Here is a 27,641-nt window from a genome sequence, read left to right as displayed (position 1 = left end):
TCAGAGCAGGGCCCTCTTTCCTCTTGTTGTGAAAGCCCTTTTCTCCTTACATTTCACTAACAGTTCTCTCCTACTCAGCGACCATCTTTACCCGCATATTCTCCTTCTGGTAAAGGCTCATCTCTATCTATGACCGCCAGCCCCTAGTAGTACGCTGATTACTCCCTCGCTACTTACATCTAAGCTGTATTGTGTATTGAGAATTGCGGTGCTCTTTGTTACCTGTACTCGATTTTTGTTATTTTTTACTGTAATGTTAAGTTCTGTCTCCCTGTACTGTTCTATTGTGTGCCCTTTGTACCGCGCTGCAAAACAAGTGTGGCGCCTTATAAATAAAATGTAATAATAATAATAATAAAAAGTGTTTCACGCTCACTGCCTACCTCATGTGTCACCCATGTCTGTGATGCCCCTCCCCTTTAGAATGTAAGCTCACACGAGCAGGGCCCTCTTCCCTCACATGCTTTTCCTTCTCTTACTTAAACCATCTTCTGCGGCACCAAATCCCCTGGTTTTCTGCCACCTGATACTTATTTCAGTGTCATCTGCTGATGTAGCTATGTTTATTTGGGTGGTCTTCAGTATGCCGACTGACGGGATCCCGGCGCACAGTATACCGGCGCCGGAATCCCGACAGCCGGCATACCGACACTTATTCTCCCTCGTGGGGGTCCACGACCCCCCTGGTGGGAGAATAAAATAGCGTGGCGCCCGTAGCGCGCCACCGTGCCCGTAGCGTGGCGAGCGCAGCGAGCCCGCAAGGGGCTCATTTGCGCTCGCCACACTGTCGGTAAGCCGGCGGTCGGGCTCCCGGCGCTGGTATGCTGGTCGCGGGAGCCCGACCGCCGGCATACCATACTGAACCCGTTTATTTACCCTGTACTTGTCCTATATTGTCTTCAACTGTAAGTCACTGTTTTCCTGTTTTGATTATTCGTTTATGTACCCTGTAATTGGGCGCTGCAGATCCATAATAAATGAAGGAGGTTAATAATAATAATAATAATTAACAATATTTAAACATCCTCCATACTCTGGATGAGACTTCAGAGGACCGAGTTTGAGAACAACTTACCTAATGGTAGCACCAGGCCGTGCAGGCTCATAGTTTTGCTGTGAGGCAATTACAGATCAGTTACTAATATAGCATAACATACTGTGCAAGAAAGGCACAATCAGACTAATTTAAATTGCTCATTCAGCTCTCTGATTGAGTATAACAAACAGCACATAACACTCTGCCTAATATGATTGCTATGCACAGTGGCCATAATAACACACAGTACTGCAAACTGAACAGAATTATATATATATATATATATATATATATATATATATAAATCCCATATTTGGCAGATATCAGTCTGACAACCATCCCTGGCATTCAGCTTATTAACTAGTTTCGCTTTCATGTATTTGACTCTCTTGGGCAGCCGTAGTCCTGGGTTGCCCTGGCAACGCGTCGTTGTACGGATTTGATGTTCCATTTCCGCCGTACAGGAGCTGAGTGACCGGGTCCAGGGGGCAGGCTGGCTGGCCGCGCGTTACCCCTCCTGCTCTGGGGGTCTCTAGGTGCTGAGCTGGAGTGGAGCAGCCGGTGACCGGCCAGGTAAATAGCAGTAGCTGGCACTACAAGTCCCAGGATGGTGTGCAGCAGCTGAAATGCATGCTCTGTGCATGACACGGTATTCCAGTCATGCTCTGCATGGGTAATTGTTAAAACAGTTACAATGTTATAATTTTGCTTTAAATGTGCATTTGGATAGAGAGCCCAGGTGGCTTCAAAGTGATAAAAAATAGTTACTTAAAAGAGATAGTTGTCCTGCATTGTACTGTAGTCACTGTTTCCTTCTGTGCTCATTTGTTTATGTACTCTGTAATTGGGCGCTGCGGAACCCTTGTGGCGCCATATAAATAAAGGATAATAATAGAGAGCCTACTGACTTTTGCACATGATTACTAATGCAGGACATGCCGTTATATATGTTATTATAATATGCTTTAGCTTAATAATTGATGGGACTCAGAAATAACTGTGTACGGTTTGTTTTAAGTGATTTGTATCAGCCGAACTAAAGCTACTAAAGCATTTTATCATAGCTGCCTTTCTCATGACCTACCACTTTCACTGCTAATAGTAGGACGGAAGGTTTACACTGACTTTGTGGGCCCCATAGCAGATTTTTGAAAGGACCCCCCTTCTACAGGGTGACATACACACATGGGTAGAGTGGGGCACAGGGTGCCATACACCCATCGGTAGAATGGGGATACAAGGTGTCACAAACACACACAAGGATAGGTGGTGCGCAGTATGATATATATGGGGGGGGAAGAGGGTGTCACACACATAGGTGAAGGGGGTGTACAGTATGTCATACATGGGGAGGGGTAGGGGTGTATAGTGTGTCATACACATGGGGGTAGGGAGGTACAGGGGTCACACACTCAAGGAGGGGAGGGAGTCACATGTCAGAGGTAGTGTTCACTCTAGGAGTGAAAAGGGGCATGGCGCCGGACTCCGAGGGCATAGGGGGCGTGGCCACGCCGTCATTTTAGGGGGCGGTGCGGCCCACAGACGCTACTGTAGAGAGCGTCTGTGGCCGGCACCTCCGTCGGTGCTGGGCTTCCCCCATCTCTCTCCCAATGCATGAATGGATGCCGCGCGCATGCGCACGGCATCTATACACGCCGGGAGGGCAGGAAGCGGGCGGCTGTTCTAGCAGGGCGCCGCAAAAGGGGCAGGGCGGGTTTTGCCTGCTAAAAAACGGGCAGGGCACGGCACCCTGCTAAAACAGCCTAGAGTGAACACTACAGAGGGCAGTAGGTGGGTACAGGGGGTCACACACTGGGGTTATGGCGGCGGGTACAGGGGGTCATACATCAGACAGGAGGGCGGTAGGTTGGTACAGGGGGTCACACACTAAGGGTGAGGGGTTACAGGGCTCCGCAGGCACTCACCGATCTGTGCTCCAATCCACCTCGGGGTGAGCTGCAGAGTGTCAGAGAAGGAAACCAAGGTACAGGCCCCCGGCATCGGAGCTGCTTTCTCTGCCGGGTTCGTGGAGGCCAACAACAGGGAGAACCAGGGAGAATACGGAGCTCACCTTGCACAGCCCCATGGCGCCGCCTGGCTGGTAAAGTGTGAGGCCGGTGGCACAGAGGAGTCATCAGAGAGACTGTGGCCGAGCTCTGCTCCCCCCTCCCCCACATGGAGTGGCTGCAGGGGTGGAGGGCAGCACAGATCTCCGTCATCACCCGCTTTCTCCTCCTTGCTCCGTGGCAACTAAGGAAGGGGAGGGTTTGCTGGGCTTTTGTGACCCCTGGAGGTGTGACAGGGCCCTTCTCTCAGCAGGTACATTTGTATGGGGGACTGTGACTGGGTGCAGGGGGAGCAGCGGGCCATGAAGTCAGTTCGGGCCCGATAGCAGCTGCAACCCCTGCACCAACGGTAGTCACGCCAGTGGATCCCTCCTTAATCCAGTCTCCTTCCTACATGAAGGTGTGGGGCCCATCGGGCTAAAGCTATCTGATGTCACACTTAGCGCATTGACTGTGCTGTATAGAAATGGTGAATGAGTCAATAATTGTAATATTTGAGAAACATAGGGAACTACTGTTTCTGCATGTGTTACAGCCCCGTTCACCTTGATAAATAGGCCCCTATAGGAGCTAATTAAGTTGTATATTCTATTATTATATTTTCTTGTGTAAGGGACTGCACTCTATATATATATATATATATATATATATATATATATATATATATATATATATATATATATATATACTGAGCACTAATAGACTCTGGCGCTCTGCAGTGGACATTTTCCCGGTGACTTCACTAGTACGTATGCGCAAAACACAATGAAAACGGTCATGTGCACTGCACACACTGCACCCTTTATAGACATACCATTGACATTACTTCTCTAAGCTAACTACACACGTAACAATAATTGCTTCAAGCAGCAGCAAATCCAATTGTACTGGAACAACACTGTACTCATTTCTTGGTGGTGAATCTGCTCTTGAAGATCTTCCCATCTTTCATATTTATTCTCATTCCCCTGCTTGACTGCCCATGAGTTTTTGAATTCTGTATTTACCACTGTTGATTTTTGTGAAAATGTGTTGCAATAGCATAGCCTATATTAAACATTTTGACTTTCTTTGTCATATTGAACTCCCTAATAACATTCTGTCCTTGTGTTCTTAACTTAGAACATACATTGGCCCTCATTCCGAGTTGTTCGCTCGGTATTTTTCATCGCATCGCAGTGAAAATCCGCTTAGTACGCATGCGCAATGTTCGCACTGCGACTGCGCCAAGTAACTTTACTATGAAGAAAGTAATTTTACTCACGGCTTTTTCATCGCTCCGGCGATCGTAATGTGATTGACAGGAAATGGGTGTTACTGGGCGGAAACACGGCGTTTCAGGGGCGTGTGGCTGAAAACGCTACCGTTTCCGGAAAAAACGCAGGAGTGGCCGGGGAAACGGTGGGAGTGCCTGGGCGAACGCTGGGTGTGTTTGTGACGTCAACCAGGAACGACAAGCACTGAAATGATCGCACAGGCAGAGTAAGTCTGAAGCTACTCTGAAACTGCTAAGTAGTTAGTAATCGCAATATTGCGAATACATCGGTCGCAATTTTAAGAAGCTAAGATTCACTCCCAGTAGGCGGCGGCTTAGCGTGTGTAACTCTGCTAAATTCGCCTTGCGACCGATCAACTCGGAATGAGGGCCATTGTTTGCTTGGTTGGTTGTACATTCTCCATTTAAGGCATGTACTCTAACTGCTTGGGTTACGGTAACTCTAATTAATTTACGTTGTGACCGTATTTTAAAATAAGTCAGGGAATAACGGAAAACTTCCACAAAGTGTCAGCTTTGGAGCCAAATCTTAATCTTGACAGAACTATATAAATGTTAGTGTGCGTGAGAGATAATTTTGGGGCCGTCCAATCATTTTTAGACAGACATGCCGCTTTTGTTTTGATTAACCTTTTCACTCCTTATAGCATCTGCTTATGTGAGTATTTTTGTGTCATATTTTGGGTTAATAGATTACACCTACGCAATCAAAATTTTAGGAGTCTTTGGGGTCTATTTACTAAGCCTTGGATAGAGATAAAGTACCAGCCAATCAGCTCCTAACTCCCATTTTTTAAACCCAGCCTGTAACATGACAGGAGCTGATTGGCTGGTAACTTATCTCCGTCCACTTTATCTCCAGCCAAGGCTTAGTAAATAGACCCCTTAGATTTCAATACAATTAACAGTCTCTTACACCTCCACAGCTTTTTGTCTGTCTTCATTCCTACTGTGACCTATATTGAATTGTGCATCTTAATGGCATCACACATCAATGATTTTCTGTTCTGTTCCAGCTTCTACAGACATTGATAGGCAATGGATACGATATCTTCTAAAGACAATATTACTCACAATGTCATTGTAAATTATACCGGTAACTCAATGGAACTACTAAATGGAAATAGATCCTCCTCTAACTCTGATACTTTGGACCTAAGTAAGAAAAAACTACATTATCTGAGTGAAGACCTTTACAGAGATACCCCCGATATAAAGGTAGGTTAATTCACCCTGCCAGTATAAAAAGGCTGTACACTGCAGCTCTGTTTAACATTCTACTAATGCCCTACATCTCTGTAAACACCAAAAATATAATGATATAACAAGCTCACACATTTTGTATCTCTATGTAATTATAATTAAGGAACAAACAATTATCAGACTTAATTAACATCTTCTGTAAAATCAGCTATTAGACTTTAAAGTGCTGTTGTGTTGATTGGAAGAGGCAGTAAGAGTACTGATTACAGTGTTACACCTTTAGATTCCGCTTTAACAGTGACAGTACTTAAAATCAATTTCAGTACTGAACCACATGCCGTGCTAACTTACCTGATCTGGCATGATGAACACATACAGTTGGTAACAGCAGAGCAGTGTGTTTAAGCTCTGACCAGTGTGGATGAGGAGCAAAGGTTACATGTGACACAAAGGGGGCGATTCAATTGTTTTGCCCGCCAATCTCCCGTCTAAAGTAATGGGAGATTGCAGGGCGCAATTCAATTGTTTTTTTGTTTGTTTTTACTTGCTGATTGCCCACATACAGCCGGGGTTTAGCCGTGTAAAATGGCTAAAGCTGACCTGTGCTGAGTGCGACAAGAAAAGTGCAGTTTGAGTGCCCAAACAGGTCACTTTGGCACATTTCAGCTCTCCACCTCCAGGGGCTGTGAGTTGAAATGTGTCTCCCCACAGCTCATTGTGCCCGAATGGAGCAACAATTGAATTGCTCTGTTGAGCACCATCGAGTGGCTACTGCGAGGAAAAACAATTGAATTGCCCCCAAAGTATGAGACTTGTATGGAAACACATTTTACATTGTTCTGTTGCTACAACCTAGACGTTAAACAAAAATAGAGAAGAAGAAAGACTCCTTTGTGGGTGTACTCTTATTAATATTATATGAAAATCCAAATATTATAGAGATTTAAAACATACATTTTATTAATTGTCCTCTAAAATAAACAATGTATCCAATCGTTGGGGACAAACAACATATGTAATTAAGAAAACGTATGTCCGAAATTATGTGGTCATGTGTGATCACTTAAGATAGGTTCATTTATTGAATTATAGACCACGCTGCTCCACCTGCAAACTCTTAATAATAATAATAGAGACCACCTGGTCAATAGAGGGGACTCTCGAAAAGGTCACCTCTGTTGTCTAACAAAAAATTGAGTGTCTTAATTCAACATTCGATATTATAGATATTATACAAATTGTGTATAATGCTTAGATTGAAAGAAGAAATGAACAGTGATTCTGCTGTCAGTGTTAGGCATGGAGTGACAACCAGATATCTATTCTACTTAGAGATGTGCACTTGAAATTTTTCGGGTTTTGTGTTTTGGTTTTGGGTTCGGTTCCGCGGCCGTGTTTTGGGTTCGACCGCGTTTTGGCAAAACCTCACCGAATTTTTTTTGTCGGATTCGGGTGTGTTTTGGATTCGGGTGTTTTTTTCAAAAAACACTAAAAAACAGCTTAAATCATAGAATTTGGGGGTCATTTTGATCCCAAAGTATTATTAACCTCAAAAACCATAATTTCCACTCATTTTCAGTCTATTCTGAACACCTCACACCTCACAATATTATTTTTAGTCCTAAAATTTGCACCGAGGTCGCTGGATGACTAAGCTAAGCGACCCTAGTGGCCGACACAAACACCTGGCCCATCTAGGAGTGGCACTGCAGTGTCACGCAGGATGGCCCTTCCAAAAAACACTCCCCAAACAGCACATGACGCAAAGAAAAAAAGAGGCGCAATGAGGTAGCTGTGTGAGTAAGCTAAGCGACCCTAGTGGCCGACACAAACACCTGGCCCATCTAGGAGTGGCACTGCAGTGTCACGCAGGATGGCCCTTCCAAAAATCACTCCCCAAACAGCACATGGCGCAAAGAAAAAAAGAGGCGCAATGAGGTAGCTGTGTGAGTAAGATAAGCGACCCTAGTGGCCGACACAAACACCTGGCCCATCTAGGAGTGGCACTGCAGTGTCACGCAGGATGGCCCTTCCAAAAAACACTCCCCAAACAGCACATGACGCAAAGAAAAATGAAAGAAAAAAGAGGTGCAAGATGGAATTGTCCTTGGGCCCTCCCGCCCACCCTTATGTTGTATAAACAGGACATGCACACTTTAACCAACCCATCATTTCAGTGACAGGGTCTGCCACACGACTGTGACTGAAATGACGGGTTGGTTTGGACCCCCACCAAAAAAGAAGCAATTAATCTCTCCTTGCACAAACTGGCTCTACAGAGGCAAGATGTCCACCTCATCATCATCATCCTCCGATATATCACCGTGTACATCCCCCTCCTCACAGATTATCAATTCGTCCCCACTGGAATCCACCATCTCAGCTCCCTGTGTACTTTGTGGAGGCAATTGCTGCTGGTCAATGTCTCCACTGAGGAATTGATTATAATTCATTTTAATGAACATCATCTTCTCCACATTTTCTGGAAGTAACCTCGTACGCCGATTGCTGACAAGGTGAGCGGCGGCACTAAACACTCTTTCGGAGTACACACTTGTGGGAGGGCAACTTAGGTAGAATAAAGCCAGTTTGTGCAAGGGCCTCCAAATTGCCTCTTTTTCCTGCCAGTATAAGTACGGACTGTCTGACGTGCCTACTTGGATGCGGTCACTCATATAATCCTCCACCATTCTTTCAATGGGGAGAGAATCATATGCAGTGCCAGTAGACGACATGGCCGTAATCGTTGGCAGGTCCTTCAGTCCGGACCAGATGTCGGCATCAGCAGTCGCTCCAGACTGCCCTGCATCACCGCCAGCGGGTGGGCTCGGAATTCTGAGCCTTTTCCTCGCACCCCCAGTTGCGGGAGAATGTGAAGGAGGAGATGTTGACAGGTCGCGTTCCGCTTGACTTGACAATTTTCTCACCAGCAGGTCTTTGAACCCCAGCAGACTTGTGTGTGCCGGAAAGAGAGATCCAAGGTAGGTTTTAAATCTGGGATCGAGCACGGTGGCCAAAATGTAGTGCTCTGATTTCAACAGATTGACCACCCGTGAATCCTTGTTAAGCGAATTAAGGGCTCCATCCACAAGTCCCACATGCCTAGCAGAATCGCTCTGTGTTAGCTCCTCCTTCAATGTCTCCAGCTTCTTCTGCAAAAGCCTGATGAGGGGAATGACCTGACTCAGGCTGGCAGTGTCTGAACTGACTTCACGTGTGGCAAGTTCAAAGGGCAGCAGAACCTTGCACAACGTTGAAATCATTCTCCACTGCGCTTGAGACAGGTGCATTCCACCTCCTATATCGTGCTCAATTGTATAGGCTTGAATGGCCTTTTGCTGCTCCTCCAACCTCTGAAGCATATATAGGGTTGAATTCCACCTCGTTACCACTTCTTGCTTCAGATGATGGCAGGGCAGGTTCAGGCGTTTTTGGTGGTGCTCCAGTCTTCTGTACGTGGTGCCTGTACGCCGAAAGTGTCCCGCAATTCTTCTGGCCACCGACAGCATCTCTTGCACGCCACTCTCGTTTTTTAAATAATTCTGCACCACCAAATTCAAGGTATGTTACAAAACATGGGACGTGCTGGAATTTGCCCATATTTAATGCACACACAATATTGCTGGCGTTGTCCGATGCCACAAATCCACAGGAGAGTCCAATTGGGGTAAGCCATTCCGCGATGATCTTCCTCAGTTGCCGTAAGAGGTTTTCAGCTGTGTGCGTATTCTGGAAACCGGTGATACAAAGCGTAGCCTGCCTAGGAAAGAGTTGGCGTTTGCGAGATGCTGCTACTGGTGCCGCCGCTGCTGTTCTTGCGGCGGGAGTCCATACATCTACCCAGTGGGCTGTCACAGTCATATAGTCCTGACCCTGCCCTGCTCCACTTGTCCACATGTCCGTGGTTAAGTGGACATTGGGTACAACTGCATTTTTTAGGACACTGGTGAGTCTTTTTCTGACGTCCGTGTACATTCTCGGTATCGCCTGCCTAGAGAAGTGGAACCTAGATGGTATTTGGTAACGGGGGCACACTACCTCAAGAAATTGTCTAGTTCCCTGTGAACTAACGGCGGATACCGGACGCACGTCTAACACCAACATAGTTGTCAAGGCCTCAGTTATCCGCTTTGCAACAGGATGACTGCTGTGATATTTCATCTTCCTCGCAAAGGACTGTTGGACAGTCAATTGCTTGGTGGAAGTAGTAAAAGTGGGCTTACGACTTCCCCTCTGGGATGACCATTGACTCCCAGCAGCAACAACAGCAGCGCCAGCAGCAGTAGGCGTTACACGCAAGGATGCATCGGAGGAATCCCAGGCAGGAGAGGACTCGTCAGAATTGCCAGTGACATGGCCTGCAGGACTATTGGCATTCCTGGGGAAGGAGGAAATTGACACTGAGGGAGTTGGTGGGGTGGTTTGCGTGAGCTTGGTTACAAGAGGAAGGGATTTACTGGTCAGTGGACTGCTTCCGCTGTCGCCCAAAGTTTTTGAACTTGTCACTGACTTATTATGAATGCGCTGCAGGTGACGTATAAGGGAGGATGTTCCGAGGTGGTTAACGTCCTTACCCCTACTTATTACAGCTTGACAAAGGCAACACACGGCTTGACAAATGTTGAAATACTTCCACACCGAAGAGCTGATTTTTTTGGTATTTTGACCAGGCATGTCAATGGCCATATTCCTCCCACGGACAACAGGTGTCTCCCCGGGTGCCTGACTTAAACAAACCACCTCACCATCAGAATCCTCCTTGTCAATTTCCTCCCCAGCGCCAGCAACACCCATATCCTCCCCATCCTGGTGTACTTCAACACTGACATCTTCAATCTGACTATCAGGAACTGGACTGCGGGTGCTCCTTCCAGCACTTGCAGGGGGCGTGCAAATGGTGGAAGGCGCATGCTCTTCACGTCCAGTGTTGGGAAGGTCAGGCATCGCAACCGACACAATTGGACTCTCCTTGTGGATTTGGGATTTCGAAGAACGCACAGTTCTTTGCTGTGCTTTTGCCAGCTTGAGTCTTTTCATTTTTCTAGCGAGAGGCTGAGTGCTTCCATCCTCATGTGAAGCTGAACCACTAGCCATGAACATAGGCCAGGGCCTCAGCCGTTCCTTGCCACTCCGTGTGGTAAATGGCATATTGGCAAGTTTACGCTTCTCCGACGACAATTTTATTTTAGATTTTTGAGTCCTTTTTTTACTGATATTTGGTGTTTTGGATTTTACATGCTCTGTACTATGACATTGGGCATCGGCCTTGGCAGACGACGTTGCTGGCATTTCATCGTCTCGGCCATGACTAGTGGCAGCAGCTTCAGCACGAGGTGGAAGTCGATCTTGATCTTTCCCTATTTTTGGAACCTCAACATTTTTGTTCTCCATATTTTAATAGGCACAACTAAAAGGCACCTCAGGTAAACAATGGAGATGGATGGATACTAGTATACTTATGGATGACGAGCGACTGCCGACACAGAGGTAGCTACAGCCGTGGACTACCGTACTGTGTCTGCTGCTAATATAGACTGGATGATAATGAGATAAAATTAAAATATATATATATATCACACTAGTACTGCAGCCGGACAGGTATATATTATGTAATGACGGACCTGCTGGACACTGTCTGTCAGCACTGCAGACTCCTAAAGTAAGCTACTAGTATCAAGAAGATAGAAAAAAAAAAAAACCACGGGTAGGTGGTATACAATTATGGATGGACGAGCGACTGCCGACACAGAGGTAGCTACAGCCGTGGACTACCGTACTGTGTCTGCTGCTAATATAGACTGGATGATAATGAGATAAAATTAAAATATATATATATATATATCACACTAGTACTGCAGCCGGACAGGTATATATTATGTAATGACGGACCTGCTGGACACTGTCTGTCAGACTCAGCACTGCAGACTCCTAAAGTAAGCTACTAGTATCAAGAAGATAGAAAAAAAAAAAAACCACGGGTAGGTGGTATACAATTATGGATGGACGAGCGACTGCCGACACAGAGGTAGCTACAGCCGTGGACTACCATACTGTGTCTGCTGCTAATATAGACTGGATGATAATGAGATAAAATTAAAATATATATATATCACACTAGTACTGCAGCCGGACAGGTATATATTATGTAATGACGGACCTGCTGGACACTGTCTGCAGAATGCGCTTATAAAAACACCACACGACGAGTGTTTAACTTTTTCAGGCAGACAATCACAATATACTGGTGGTCAGCAGACAATCACAATACTGGTGGTCAGTGGTCACTGGTCAGTCACACTGGCAGTGGCACTCTGGCAGCAAAAGTGTGCACTGTACTTTAAAATATGTACTCCTGCTATAACTGCTCCCCAGTCTCCCCCACAATTTAAGCTGTGTGAGCAGTGAGCACTCAGCACAGTCAGATAATGATATACAGTATTACATATGATGCAGCACACTGGGCTGAGCACAGATATGGTATGTGACTGTGTCACACTGTGTATCGTTTTTTTTCAGGCAGAGAACGGATTAATTAAACTGGTGGTCACTGGTCACACTATCAGCAGCAAGTAGTACTCCTCCTAATAATATGCTCCCCAAAATTTGTGTCTCTCTCTAGTACTCTAGTCTAAACGGAGAGGACGCCAGCCACGTCCTCTCCCTATCAATCTCAATGCACGTGTGAAAATGGCGGCGATGCGCGGCTCCTTATATAGAATCCGAGTCTCGCGATAGAATACGAGCCTCGCGAGAATCCGACAGCGGGATGATGACGTTCGGGCGCGCTCGGGTTAACCGAGCAAGGCGGGAAGATCCGAGTCGCTCGGCCCCGTGTAAAGAAACCTGAAGTTCGGGCGGGTTCGGATTCCGAGGAACCGAACCCGCTCATCTCTAATTCTACTACACTTGGTATTCCCAGGTGGTCTCCCATCCAAGTATTAACCAAGCCCATCACTGTTTAGCTTCCAAGTTCGAAATGTTTTTGGGCGTCTTCAGTGTGGTATGATAGTATATTGTTATTAATGTCACAACACACTCCTTGGATCACTGATGAGAGATCACTTGAAAACACAGAAATTGTTTGAATAGACAAAAAGTAGGAAGGAACAAAAGGTGGACCTGCTGCCAATGTTAGGCGGAGGTAGTGATAATATTCCGTATACGGTCCACTAGTTTATTCCTCCGGATCAGTCCACGAAAAGGAAGATTAACAATATGTGTTGAATCAATCCCTCTATTGGAATAATGATCCTTTGGAACAATATTGTTCTCTACTGTACCAAATATACAGAAAATTGTTAACAGAAAATTGTTTTACAACATGGGTAATACAAAATTAACACGAGGGCAATAAAGATATAATATCACCAACAAAATATATAGCGTTTCTTCCTGACATTTATAGGTTCATCCTGGTATAAGCATAGGCATGTATATAAATCATGTAGTCAAATTGCATTCTGGTATACTCATGAGCCAATGGTGGTCATTCCGAGTTGTTCGCTCGCTGATGATTTTCGCATTGCAGCGATCAACTGAAAAAACTGCAAAAATGCACATGCGCATGGTACATGCGCTAAGTACTTTCACACAAAACTTTGTAGATTTACAGAAGCTCGAGCAACGTTTTTTCTTCGCTCGAGTGATTGTAGTGTGATTGACAGGAAGTGGGTGTTTCTGGGCGGAAACTGGCCGTTTTCAGGGAGTGTGCTAAAAAACGCAGGCGTGCCAGGTAAAAACGCAGGAGTGGCTGGGGAAACGGGGGAGTGGCTGGCCGAACGCAGGGCGTGTTTGTGACGTCAAACCAGGAACTAAACGGACTGAGGTGATCGCAGTCTAGGAGTAGGTCTGGAGCTACTTAGAAACTGCAGGGAATTATTTAGTAGCATTTTTGCTAATCTTTCGTTCGCTATTCTGCTAAGCTAAGATACACTCCCAGAGGGCGGCGGCCTAGCGTGTGCAATGCTGCTAAAATCTGCTAGTGAGCGAACAACTCTGAATGACCACCAATATGCATAACATCAAAAACAGAGAAAATAATTACATTCAAACTGTGCTTAAATATGCCATTACATGTAGCCCTGATCAGATTGTCGTGTATCACAAATGTAATGAGGAATCCCTCACAAAGGTAAATACTACGTATAGCAGAGGAAGACAAACTCCGAATGATTTACTATGTCCAAACCGAGTATCCAATCCCTAAGCATCAAGCACTATTGACAGTCAATATATATTATTATGACACGATGGTCAGATATATTTAAAACTGTGCTCAGTGTACTGGGGAGGACCGAGACCACCAGAAGAGAATACGTGGTAGATCCTATATATAAGTGTGGCGGCAACAGAAAGATATAGCTACACCTGTGACCAGTTTTACAAAGAGATCAGAGCTGAACAGCAGCAAGATAAGTGCAGTTATGGCGACAGCTGCGGCAGATGGATATAGCTGCCGCTGTGGCCAGGGTTACCAGAGGACCGAAGCTGTCAGGGGGAAATCGTCCTGTGAGTCCTCAACAGAGGTGTAGCGGTGAGCAGCAACGGGACGGTGAACGGCAGCGGAAGACCGGTTTTGCCCGCTAGTGGGGCTTGATCACTTCTGTGATCAAGCAGCGTAGCAAGAGGATGTGGCACCGCTGCCAAACCTCACGGTAGCGTCAGCCCGGCTCCAGCAAGCGGGACCTCACTTGCTGGAGTTGGGTGGACGCTGCCGTGAGCAGCGGCAGTACCACATCCTCCTGCTACGCTGCTGCAGCCGCTGCTCTCCCCTGTCTCCCCGCGGCTCTCCCCGTCTCCTCCTCTCAGCTCCTTCCCCTCAATCCGACTTTTTTTTAAAGTCGGATTGAGATGGTCGGAAAGGGGGACATAACCTGTCAGATTTGGCACCGTTTCCGACAGAAGCACGCGGATCGGCGGCTATTTCTAGTGATGAGCGGATTCGGTTTTACTCGGTTTTACTCGGTGAGCCAATAAGATTCGGTTTTGAGAACCGAGTAAAACCGAGTAAAACCGAATCCGCTCATCACTATATTCCACCGATCCAAGTGCTTTCCGACAAGTCGGAATTCCCGACTTGTCGGAAAATTCTGGGGTGTATTGAATAGATCTGCACCCCTTCCGACCTAAAAAAGTCGAAAACTGACGTCTTTCCGACAGACGGCAGCTTTCAACTGCAATTGAATATACCCCTTATGGCTTCTGTGCATATTACTAAATGACATGTCTTGAAAGTAACAGAGAGCATTTATATAAATAATTTAATACCATACTTGTCATTTTTGTGGCAATTTATTTTTGAATAGTAATGCACTGAATGCTGATCGAACACTGAATCTTCACCAAATGATTCCGCAGTAATTCAGTTTAATCCTACTTATTACGTTAGAGCTGTTATAAGCCAGATTTACTGTGTATGTAAGATAATTCCTTTCTCAGAGAAATCAGATGTGATGTGTTAAATCCGAGAGCTGGCTAAGGCTTTACTTAATGCTCACCTAATCATTACTGAAAATATAAAACAAAAGACTATCATCCAGCGCACTGTCCGTTTGTATTGAAGTTATGGGTTTGCCACATTTGGATCGTTACTTGACTATAAAAGTAATTGCTTTGCTATAGTAGTACATATTTGGGGGCCATTTTTTAAACCATCCTGCATATAAAGTATGTTGTAGAACATGGTAATCAAACAATGGAATTGGATCGTTTGAAGCCCTTCTCAACGTTCCTGGAAAATAGATTTTATATATGAGCATTAGTTTTGTTATTTAACCCTACTATGTGGGTTAGTATCGAAATCCCAGCAGTCACTATCCTGACCCCGTCAGAATTCTGTCAGCGACATCCTGACTGTCAAAATCCCAACCGCCGGGATCCATAGATGTACTGACTGCTGGGATCCTGTCCGCATCACCACTATGCTGCATGTGATAAACAGTGTCATTTACACATACAGGGCCTCTTTCAGATGTGGATGCAAATGAAGTTACGACTGCGTCTTTTTTACGCAGTGCAGAGGAGGATTTACCACAAGGCAACCAAGGTGGCTGCTTATGGCCCTGTGGGTCCCAGGAGGGCCCGCTGATATGGCTGTATGAAGGGCATTTACTGTGAACCAAGACCTCCGCTAACCAATGATATATCAATATGCCATTATACTCTATTTGAAGTACTACTGTGTATTGATGATGGGGACCTGCCTGCTAAAATTAGTAGGGCTCTGATATATAATCAATACAGTCACACTGACAGAAGAGGGTAATAATGGGTTTTATAAAATGCAGTCAGTGAGTGGACATGGTACACTCAGTGAAGGGGGAAAGTAATATACTGTAATAGAGGTATAAAAACAACAAATAATGTAAGAGTAATAAATCAAGAAGGAAAATATAGTGCTGTGGATTGTTTGAGGGAGGGGGGCCCCAAATCTGTATCTTGCTTAGGGCCCCATGAGGTCTAAATCCACCTCTGGTGCAGAGGCAAATTTGTGCTAATGCCACAACCGGTGGAATTTATACACAGGCGCCCACTGGCTGAGTCTCTAATCTGCCGCTTTGCGTGAAAAGTCGCACCATTAGTCGCATCATCGAACACTAGAACAGCCCCATGGTTGCTTAGAATTTTCTTCTTAACATTGGCATTGGGGCCATTGCAACTGCGTCTTTAGATGCAGTCACTGGCTGCGACACATCTCCATCTACATAGCCTCTGTTACCACCCACAAATGCCCACTGAAATACCAGATCCCTGTATCCAAAATAGCACTGCATCCCCCTTCTGTAATCACCAGAATGCACGTGCCATACAAAAAAGCATCGGACAACTGCGCAAACATCGGCATAATGTCCCACAATACTATAAAAAAAAAAAGATTTGTGTTACATGGCTCTTACAGTCATTCACATGACTGGTATTTGTCACAATCCTGACTGTAGGTTTATATTTGGTGACTTACCCCTGCCATCTGTCCTGGATCCTGTGTCTTTTCACTCACGGAGTTAAACAGCTTGTCAGCACTATGAGTATTCCTGAGTTCTCTGCCTGAGAGGTAATCAGCTCCACCTGTGGTGATCTCCTGTGTGAGGCTGAATTCAGTAATCTAAAAGCAAGCATCCTGTGTTTTGCAGAAGTCCAGGCTTCAGTGTTCTCTTGGCCTGCTAGGCCTCATTCTACATCACAGCCTTGGCTAGAGTAGTCACATGTCAGTGACATCACCTAATCCTGCCCACCAATCTTCAAGGACCAGGAAGTATAAATCAGGAGGCTGAGTTGCAATCTGGGCCAGTTCCTTGTGTCACATACAGCCTTGTGTGGGTCTTAAGCTGAGCTCCCTAAAGGTAACCTTTGTACCTAAGTTCCTGTGGAAACTCTGCTCCCTTGTTACCGTTTGGTTTACTTGTGTGTTGCCATTTGATTTCACCATTTCCCTGAGTCTCAATGTAAAGGTACAGCTGCAATGTTTCGTCTTAAAGGCACAGTACTGAATTCCGTGTTCTCCCCTGAAAACCACAGCTGTCGTGTTTCAGTTTTACTGCTGTTGTAGTTGGGATCTCCAGGGCTCAGTACCTCGTGCCTCAGCATCTCCGTGCCTCAGCACCTCCGTGCTCCCAGCACCTCCGTGCTCCCAGCATCTCCGTGCTCCCAGCATCTCCGTGCCTCAGCATCTCCGTGCCTCAGCACCTCCGTGCTCCCAGCACCTCCGTGCTTCCAGCACCCCCGTGCCTCAGTACCTCCGTGCCTCAGTACCTCCGTGCCTCAGTACCTCCGTGCTTCCAGCACCTCAGCATCTCCGTGACTCAGCATCTCCGTGCCTCAGCATCTCCGTGCCTCAGCACCTCCGTGCTTCCAGCATCTTCGTGCCTCAGTACCTCCGTGCCTCAGCACCTCCGTGCCACAGCACCTCCGTGCCACAGCACCTCCGTGCCTCAGTACCTCCGTGCCACAGCATCTCCGTGCTTCCAGCACCTCCGTGCCTCAGCACCCCTACGCACCCCAGTGTCTCTACGCACCCCAGTGCCTCCACGCACCTCAGTGCCTCCACGTACCTCAGTGCCTCCACGTACCTCAGTGCCTCCAAGCACCTCAGTGTCTCCAAGCACCTCAGTGTCTCCAAGCACCTCAGTGTCTCCAAGCACCTCAGTGTCTCCAAGCACCTCAGTGTCTCCAAGCACCTCAGTGTCCGCAAGCACCTCAGTGTCCGCAAGCACCTCAGTGTCCGCAAGCACCTCAGTGTCCGCAAGCACCTCAGTGTCTCCAAGCACCCCGTGCCCTTTAGCACAATTATACCTGGTATTCTTCACTGATTCATCAGTGCCTTTCCAGTTCTGTCTTTCAGGAGACCTTCAGCATGCCTCCTGTCTGCCGACCTAATCCTGCATGAGGAGAACCTAGATTCGGCCATCTCTGCTGCGGTTCCTCTTCCCAGTCACCGGAGGAAACCCAGAGTCCACAGCATTTCAGAAACCAGGTCAGTGGTAGTATTCACATAATCCTCCAGTCGCCCGCACAGACTTCACTACACCGGGTTCACAAAAACCTCAGTCACGACAGTAGGAACTGGCCACATGGACCCGGCCGAAAGTGTTAGTCTGACGCATGACCTCCTAAGCAATATTGCAGGACGCTTGGAAGGTCTGGAGTCGACTCAGCATCGATTGGCACAGTGTCTGCAGCGGAATTCGTCCTCCAGAGATTCTATGACCTTCTGCTCTAAGACTCCTGACCAACTGCAGATTTTCTACCAGATGTTACTACAGTTACAAGAACTTTTGCCTAGTATTCTCTCTGTGATGCCTGATCTCCTCAGGAATACTACCAACGTTGTTGATCCTGTTTTGTCCCATCCAGTTAATAGAGTCTCTTCCTCTGCGCAAGGGAAAGTTTTTCATCAGAGCTATCCACGGCCCAAGCTCTCTGAAGCTGAACGTCAGCGGCGTAAGGAGCTACATCTCTGTCTTTACTGTGGAAATTCTGGTCATTTTGTTAAAGACTGCATTCTTCGCAAGCCAGGTAATAGTGACAAATCTCAGTATCATAGTGCTCATGTCTACAAGTCATCCACAGTATCCGATCCTTCTGCTGCTGACGGGGGTATCAAGAAGGCTACTCTTCTGAGAGAGACTCAAATTTATGACTGGGGTCCGGTGGTTAAAAGACCTTATCCCAAGTTGGGTGTCCAGAGAAGAATGTTCAAGCCATTTACAGTCACAGAGGAGTCCGTGCGTCCAGCCCCAGGAGGGGCGTTTTCAGAGCGTCCAGCCCCAGGAGGGGCGTCTTCAGAGCATCCAGCCCCAGGAGGGGCGTCTTCAGAGCATCCAGCCCCAGGAGGGGCGTCTTCAGAGCGTCCAGCCCCAGGAGGGGCGTCTTCAGAGCGTCCAGCCCCAGTGAGTCTTCAGAGTGCTGCCCAGCCAGTGAGTCTTCAGAGTGCTGCCCAGCCTGTGAGTCTACAGAGTGCTGCCCAGCCTGTGAGTCTACAGAGTGCTGCCCAGCCTGTGAGTCTACAGAGTGCTGCCCAGCCAGTGAGTCTACAGAGTGCTGCCCAGCCAGTGAGTCTACAGAGTGCTGCCCAGCCAGAGATTCTACAGAGTGCTGCCCAGCCAGAGATTCTACAGAGTGCTGCCCAGCCAGAGATTCTACAGAGTGCTGCCCAGCCAGAGATTCTACAGAGTGCTGCCCAGCCAGAGATTCTACAGAGTGCTGCCCAGCCAGAGATTCTACAGAGTGCTGCCCAGCCCCGTGAAGAGGGGGCTCTTGCCTCAGCCCAGCCCCGTGAAGAGGGGGCTCTTGCCTCAGCCCAGCCCCGTGAAGTGGGGGCTCTTGCCTCAGCCCAGCCCTGTGAAGAAAGGGCTCAGCCCATCCCGGTTCCAGCCGGTCCAGCAATATTCCAGGCCCTGCCTGGTCAGTCCGTCCCGGTTCCAGCCGGTCCAGCAATACTCCAGGCCCAGCCTGGTCAGTCCGTCCCGGTTCCAGCCGGTCCAGCAATACTCCAGGCTCCGCCTGGTCAGTCCGTCCCGGTTCCAGCCGGTCCAGCAATACTCCAGGTTCTGCCTGGTCAGTCCGTCCCGGTTCCAGCCGGTCCAGCAATACTCCAGGCCCAGCCTGGTCAGTCCGTCCCGGTTCCAGCCGGTCCAGCAATACTCCAGGCTCCGCCTGGTCAGTCCGTCCCGGTTCCAGCCGGTCCAGCAATACTCCAGGCTCCGCCTGGTCAGTCCGTCCCGGTTCCAGCCGGTCCAGCAATACTCCAGGACCAGCCTGGTCCGTCTCCTTTGGCTCCAGCCAATCCAAGTATCCTCGGATCCAATCCAGTCCTACTCGTCCAGCCAAAGCTTTCTTCAGTTTCATCCTCTAAGCTTTCGTCTGATGGTTTTCCACCTATTTACTTTGATGGAGATTTATTGCAATATGCCGCTCTGGTTGAACAATTTCTCTCTCGGATGGAGTCTGATCCTTTAGGTGCAATAACTCCTTCCAACGTTACTCGATATCTGTTCCTGGCATTCAGAGGAAGAGCTTTGGAGTGGGCCAACATGCTCTTTGAGAGTAATGATCCTGTGTTCCATGACTTACAGACTTTTAGTAACGCTGTAGTTAAAGAATTTAGTCCTAAACCTTTGGAACCTTCTACAGTTTATTCCTCAGTCCTTTCGGATGAAGGAAATTCCAGTCTTGTCTATGATGGATGGTCTACCTGTTCTGAAGATGAAGATCAGGAAGACTTCTAAAGAATCCAGCTTAAGTTTTGTTCTGGTCCCTCTGGTTTCCACTTTTTAGAAGCTTTGTGTACAAGTTATTCATCAAGTTCCTCTAAGATTCAAGATGGGTGTCCGGAGTCCACCCTTGAAGAGGGGGATACTGTCACAATCCTGACTGTAGGTTTATATTTGGTGACTTACCCCTGCCATCTGTCCTGGATCCTGTGTCTTTTCACTCACGGAGTTAAACAGCTTGTCAGCACTATGAGTATTCCTGAGTTCTCTGCCTGAGAGGTAATCAGCTCCACCTGTGGTGATCTCCTGTGTGAGGCTGAATTCAGTAATCTAAAAGCAAGCATCCTGTGTTTTGCAGAAGTCCAGGCTTCAGTGTTCTCTTGGCCTGCTAGGCCTCATTCTACATCACAGCCTTGGCTAGAGTAGTCACATGTCAGTGACATCACCTAATCCTGCCCACCAATCTTCAAGGACCAGGAAGTATAAATCAGGAGGCTGAGTTGCAATCTGGGCCAGTTCCTTGTGTCACATACAGCCTTGTGTGGGTCTTAAGCTGAGCTCCCTAAAGGTAACCTTTGTACCTAAGTTCCTGTGGAAACTCTGCTCCCTTGTTACCGTTTGGTTTACTTGTGTGTTGCCATTTGATTTCACCATTTCCCTGAGTCTCAATGTAAAGGTACAGCTGCAATGTTTCGTCTTAAAGGCACAGTACTGAATTCCGTGTTCTCCCCTGAAAACCACAGCTGTCGTGTTTCAGTTTTACTGCTGTTGTAGTTGGGATCTCCAGGGCTCAGTACCTCGTGCCTCAGCATCTCCGTGCCTCAGCACCTCCGTGCTCCCAGCACCTCCGTGCTCCCAGCATCTCCGTGCTCCCAGCATCTCCGTGCCTCAGCATCTCCGTGCCTCAGCACCTCCGTGCTCCCAGCACCTCCGTGCTTCCAGCACCCCCGTGCCTCAGTACCTCCGTGCCTCAGTACCTCCGTGCCTCAGTACCTCCGTGCTTCCAGCACCTCAGCATCTCCGTGACTCAGCATCTCCGTGCCTCAGCATCTCCGTGCCTCAGCACCTCCGTGCTTCCAGCATCTTCGTGCCTCAGTACCTCCGTGCCTCAGCACCTCCGTGCCACAGCACCTCCGTGCCACAGCACCTCCGTGCCTCAGTACCTCCGTGCCACAGCACCTCCGTGCCTCAGTACCTCCGTGCCACAGCACCTCCGTGCCTCAGCACCTCCGTGCCTCAGTACCTCCGTGCCACAGCACCTCCGTGCCTCAGTACCTCCGTGCCACAGCACCTCCGTGCCTCAGCACCTCCGTGCCACAGCACCTCCGTGCCACAGCACCTCCGTGCCTCAGTACCTCCGTGCCACAGCACCTCCGTGCCTCAGTACCTCCGTGCCACAGCATCTCCGTGCTTCCAGCACCTCCGTGCCTCAGCACCCCTACGCACCCCAGTGTCTCTACGCACCCCAGTGCCTCCACGCACCTCAGTGCCTCCACGTACCTCAGTGCCTCCACGTACCTCAGTGCCTCCAAGCACCTCAGTGTCTCCAAGCACCTCAGTGTCTCCAAGCACCTCAGTGTCTCCAAGCACCTCAGTGTCTCCAAGCACCTCAGTGTCTCCAAGCACCTCAGTGTCCGCAAGCACCTCAGTGTCCGCAAGCACCTCAGTGTCCGCAAGCACCTCAGTGTCTCCAAGCACCCCGTGCCCTTTAGCACAATTATACCTGGTATTCTTCACTGATTCATCAGTGCCTTTCCAGTTCTGTCTTTCAGGAGACCTTCAGCATGCCTCCTGTCTGCCGACCTAATCCTGCATGAGGAGAACCTAGATTCGGCCATCTCTGCTGCGGTTCCTCTTCCCAGTCACCGGAGGAAACCCAGAGTCCACAGCATTTCAGAAACCAGGTCAGTGGTAGTATTCACATAATCCTCCAGTCGCCCGCACAGACTTCACTACACCGGGTTCACAAAAACCTCAGTCACGACAGTATTTACCTAGGGATGGCCATCATCCATCGATGGTTAGCCACTGATGGTCGATGATTTTACCATTGATAACGGAGAGCAGATGGTTCTCCACCATCGATGGCAGAGAAAGCAGTTGTTTTTTCCTCCCCCCGCACATGGGGTACGGAGCTTATCCCCACCCCTAATGTGTTCACATAGTCTCACCACCCACTGGGTTCTGCTGCCCACTAGGTGAGAGTCGCTGTCTGCACTGTGCAAACCATTGATGGATCACTGTTGGTAGTTTCCTGCCATCTATGTAAAACACTGACGGCACCATCAATGTTGGAGGAGGAGGCCCAGGGGCGAGTGACAGTGGGTGCTGCAACACGAATCAAGTCCTCGTGGCCCTGCCCCCATTCTTCTATGTTTGGATTCTCGGCAAGCTGCAGCAAGGGGCAGGGCCACAGTGATGAGATCAGCCACAAATCACATTATATAGCACCCGGGCAGACCAGGGCAGATCCAGGAGGCTGGTCTACTCTCTATGGAGTCCCTCAGAGCTCCCGGGAATGTCAGTGAGTGCTGTAAGCTTGTGTTTGTTCTATCTGTACCTACATTCACTGTACTAATATGATTCAGTATTTCACTGCTAAAATACATGAGTATAAAAGTCTTCTCTATGTTTGCTTATAGAATCTACACCTTGAAGGGAATGCGCTGTGCTCTCTTCCTGACGGTCTCTTCCTACATCTGCCATACCTTGTTTGGTTGGATCTCCGGTACAATGAAATCACAAGTCTTCCAGTGACAATTGGCAAGCACAGGTACAGCTTTTAAATAAGAAAGTAAATATAGGTTTCAACAGTGTACACTTACTTATATGTCATCCCCAGACCACGCAGAGATCCCACTTATCAAACAGCCATAGGGCACTGCAAATTAGGGATGGCTATCGACCACCGATGATTCCTAGTCATTGATGGTTTATGGTCGATGGGAGAGAACCAGATGGTTTCCCTCCTTCGATGGCACAGCAGAAACTAATAATATTATTTCTCTTACGTCCTAGAGGATGCTGGGGACTCCGTAAGGACCATGGGGATAGACGGGCTCCGCGGGAGACATGGGCACTAAAAAGAACTTTAGATATGGGTGTGCACTGGCTCTTCCCTCTATGCCCCTCCTCCAGACCTCAGTTAGATCCTGTGCCCAGAGGAGATAGGGTGCATTACGGGGAGCTCTCCTGAGTTTCTCTGAAAGAAAGAATTTTGTTAGGTTTTTTATTTTCAGGGAGCACTGCTGGCAACAGGCTCCCTGCATCGTGGGACTGAGGAGAGAGAAGCAGACCTACTTAAATGCTAGGCTCTGCTTCTTTGGCTACTGGACACCATTAGCTCCAGAGGGAGTCGGAAACGCGGGTCTCCCCTCGCAGTTCGTCCCGGAGCCTCGCCGCCGTCCTCCTCACAGAGCCGGAAGATAGAAGCCGGGTGAGTATGAGAAGATAGAAGACTTCTGAGGTGGCAGAAGACTTCAGATCTTCTCTGAGGTAAAGCGCAGCGGTAACGCCGCGCCATTGCTCCCACACACAACACACATGGCAGGCACTTATGGGTGCAGGGCGCAGGGGGGGCGCCCTGGGCAGCAATTTTAAACCTCTAGGACTGGCAACAGTATATATATAGGCTCTGTGGGCTGTATATAGGAAACCCCCGCCAGTTTTTAAAAAAATCGAGCGGGACCGAAGCCCGCCGCTGAGGGGGCGGAGCTTGATCACTCAGCACTCACCAGCGCCATTTTCTCCACAGCACACTGCTGAGAAGCTGGCTCCCCGGACTCTCCCCTGCTGAACACGGTGACAGAGGGTTTTAAAGAAGGGGGGGCACATAATTTGGCGCAGTGAATATATATATAATAAAAGCGCTATATTTATCTGGGGGGGTTTTCCAGGATCATTGGTGCTGGGTGTGTGCTGGCATACTCTCTGTCTGTCTCTCCAAAGGGTCTTGTTGGGGAACTGTCTCCAGATTACAGATTTCCCTGAGTGTGTGGGGTGTCAGTACGTGTGTGTCGGCATGTCTGAAGCGGAAGGCTCTTCTAGGGAGGAGGTGGAGCGAATGAGTGTGGTGTCTCTGTCGGCAACGCCGACACCTGACTGGTTGGATATGTGGAATGTTTTAAATGCAAATGTGAATTTATTACACAAAAGGTTGGACAAAGCAGAGTCCAGGGAATGTACAGGGAGTCGAGCCCTGCCTTTCACTATGTCGCAGGGACCTTCTGGGTCTCAAAAGCGCCCACTATCCCAAGTAGCAGACACTGATACCGACACGGATTCTGACTCCAGTGTCGACTACAATGATGCGAAGTTGCAGCCAAAATTGGCTAAAAGTATTCATTATATGATCATTGCAATAAAAGATGTGTTGCATATCACAGATGACCCCTCGGTCCTGGACACGAGGGTGCGCATGTATAAGGAAAAGAAACCTGAGGTTACTTTTCCCCCTTCACATGAGCTAAATGAGTTGTTTGAAAAGGCTTGGGAAACTCCAGACAAGAAACTGCAGATTCCCAAGAGGATTCTTACTGCGTATCCTTTCCCAGCTAAGGATAGGTTACGGTGGGAATCCTCCCCAAGGGTGGACAAAGCATTGACACGCTTATCCAAAAAGGTAGCGCTGCCATCTCAAGACACCGCAACCCTCAAGGACCCTGCTGATCGCAGGTAGGAGACTACCTTGAAGTCAATTTACACACATACTGGTACATTACTCAGACCGGCGATAGCGTCGGATTGGGTTTGTAGCACTGTAGCAGCGTGGACAGATACCTTATCTGCTGATATTGATACGCTGGATAAGGAAACCATATTATTGACCTTGGGTGTATTACTCAACCCTGTTTGTGGTCCCGAAACCGGACGGTTCGGTCAGACCCATTGAATTTGAAATCCTTAAACCTATACTTAAAGAGGTTCAAGTTCAAGATGGAATCGCTCAGAGCGGTCATCGCCAGCCTGGAGGGGGCGATTATATGGTGTCCCTGGACATAAAGGATGCATACCTTCATGTCCCCATATATCCTCCTTATCAGGCGTTCCTGAGATTTGCTGTACAGGATTGTCATTACGGCCCCGAGGGTTTTCACCAAGGTAATGGCGGAAATGATGGTGCTCCTGCGCAGGCAAGGAGTCACAATTATCCCGTACTTGAACGATCTCCTAATAAAAGCGAGATCAAGAGAACTGTTGCTGAACAGCGTATCACTCTCCCTGAGGGTGTTGCAGCAGCACGGCTGGATTCTCAATCTACCAAAGTCACAGTTGGTTCCAACTTTCTTAGGCATGATTCTGGATACAGAACAGAAAAGGGTTTTTCTCCCGATGGAAAAGGCCCAACTACTCCAGAGCTTGGTCAGGGACCTGTTGAAGCCGAAAAGGGTGTCGGTGCATCAATGCACTGGAGTTCTGGGAAAGATGGTGGCGTATTACGAGGCCATTCCATTCGGCAGGTTCCATGCGAGGACTTTTCAGTGGGACCTTCTGGACAAGTGGTCCGGGTCACATCTACATATACATCAGATGATCAGCCTGTCCCCAAGGGCCAGGGTATCTCTCCTGTGGTGGCTGCAGAGTGCTCACCTTCTAGAGGGTCGCAAGTTCGGCATTCAGGACTGGGTTCTGGTAACCACGGACGCGAGCCTCCGAGGATGGGGAGCAGTCACACAGGGAAGAAACTTCCAGGGTCTGTGGTCAAGCCAGGAGGCTTGTCTACACATCGACGTACTGGAATTAAGGGCCATATACAACGGCCTTCGTCAAGCGGAGAATTTGCTTCGCGACCTACCGGTCCTGATTCAGTCAGACAACATCACCGCAGTGGCTCATGTAAACCGCCAAGGCGGAACAAAGAGCAGAGTGGCAATTTCGCTGGGCTGAAAATCATGTAAGCGCTCTGACAGTCTTCATTCCGGGAGTGGACAACTGGGAAGCAGACTTCCTCAGCAGACATGATCTACATCCCGGAGAGTGGGGACTTCATCGGAAAGTCTTTGCGGAGATTACAAGTCAGTGGGGGCTGCCTCAAAATAGACATGATGGTGTCACGCCTCAAAAAGAAGCTTCCGAGATATTGCGCCAGATCAAGGGACCCTCATGCGATAGCAGTGGACGTAGCAAAAGGAAATAAATCTGCACAGGATATAACGATTTCAGTTCAGTGAATTTAGTAGTATTATATATTAAACCAACATAAAGGCCTACTTAAATAATAAATTCAGCAAATAGTTGGTGGTGCTCCAGGAAGATAGTTATAACAACTATGAAACAACAGGTATGGACCTTTAGAGAAAACAAAGAACCAAAAAAAGCAACTATAGGCCTTTTCCTGGGCACACTTGAAAAATTGAAATGATGAAATTATTAAAAATTAACTTTTATTGATATATACTTTAAGAAAAAGCGAGAGCTGGCATCAATTATTAAAGAGCATAAGTGTTTGCCAGTACCAATGTACCTATTATGGGCAAAATTATAATATAGGTGAGTTAAAATAAATAAACCCTCATCCATAGAGAAAATTCATACATATCCTCTCTAATCAGGAATTTATATGAATGAGGTCACTACCTCGAGTCTGATATGATCTGACAAATGCTATTGACCTGAAATCAGATTGATATAATGAGTCCCAAGTTGCTTAAACTGTTGGAGAGTAAAATACCTACGGTACCTAGTATTCCCTGGTGGTTCCCCATCCAGGTACTGACCAGGCCCTGCAGTGCTTGGCTTCCAAGATCAGACGAGTTTGGGCATACTCAGTGCGGTCTGACCGTAGGTAAATTTGTCTCCTAGGCGCACCGTTTTCCGATTGTATTGGGACCCAGGATCAATCACAAAATAAATGGATATTAGATTATATATGGTCAGAAATGAATAATGATAATAGTACAGTAGACTTATAGATTCTTGCTGGGAGATCTGGTCAGTGGTATTCTAACTTCAAACAATAATGCTGACTGTGCGGTCTTGAGATTGATATTACCAAAAAGTAAGCTCTTCACAATTGTGCTCCCAATCAGCCTAAGCAGCAGGAGGGCTTAATAGTGCCCACAATGGTAGAATAGTAGAGACTCTATTACAATTGTGCTCCAAAACAGCCCAAGAAACGGGTGGGCTTTGTAATCTCCGCAATGATCAGGACAATAGAAAATGTATCTACAGTATAGTAAATATCCCTATTAATTAGAGCATATGTGGTAATTGCAAATTACAGATGTCTCTTGTGAGAGGGTTCCTCCTTCTCAACCCTTACCCAGTAGTATTGATTAGAGCATATATGGTAATTGCAAATTACAAATGTCCCTTGTGAGAGGGTTCCTCCTTCTCCACCCTTACCCAGTAGT

The 27,641-nt window shown here is 47.7% G+C and overlaps 1 protein-coding gene and 2 pseudogenes across 4 annotated transcripts in view; 1 reads left to right on the top strand and 2 right to left on the bottom strand.

The window, feature by feature from the left end:
* Window positions 1-1,454: 1,454 nt before the first annotated feature.
* LRRC27 (leucine rich repeat containing 27) overlaps window positions 1,455-27,641 on the top strand; it is a 152,226-nt gene continuing 126,039 nt past the window's right edge. For 2 of the 4 annotated variants that reach the window (XM_063962177.1, XM_063962176.1), the window contains exons 1-3: window positions 1,455-1,609; window positions 5,395-5,596; window positions 22,932-23,062. In XM_063962177.1, coding sequence (XP_063818247.1) covers window positions 5,417-5,596; window positions 22,932-23,062 — 311 coding nt within the window. In that variant the 5' untranslated portion in view covers window positions 1,455-1,609; window positions 5,395-5,416. Of the gene's footprint in view, window positions 1,610-1,631; window positions 1,710-5,394; window positions 5,597-22,931; window positions 23,063-27,641 lie in introns of those variants that run through there. The other 2 variants (XM_063962174.1, XM_063962175.1) reach the window with 2 other exon arrangements.
* LOC134896064 (5S ribosomal RNA) lies at window positions 12,476-12,595 on the bottom strand (annotated as a pseudogene).
* Window positions 26,957-27,075, bottom strand: LOC134895982 (5S ribosomal RNA; annotated as a pseudogene).

This window comes from Pseudophryne corroboree, chromosome 3, assembly GCF_028390025.1.
Source record: "Pseudophryne corroboree isolate aPseCor3 chromosome 3, aPseCor3.hap2, whole genome shotgun sequence".
NCBI classification, from domain to species: Eukaryota; Metazoa; Chordata; class Amphibia; order Anura; family Myobatrachidae; genus Pseudophryne; species Pseudophryne corroboree.
The sequence above is the reverse complement of the archived record's forward strand: the minus strand, read 5'-3'. Positions and strand labels throughout refer to the sequence as shown.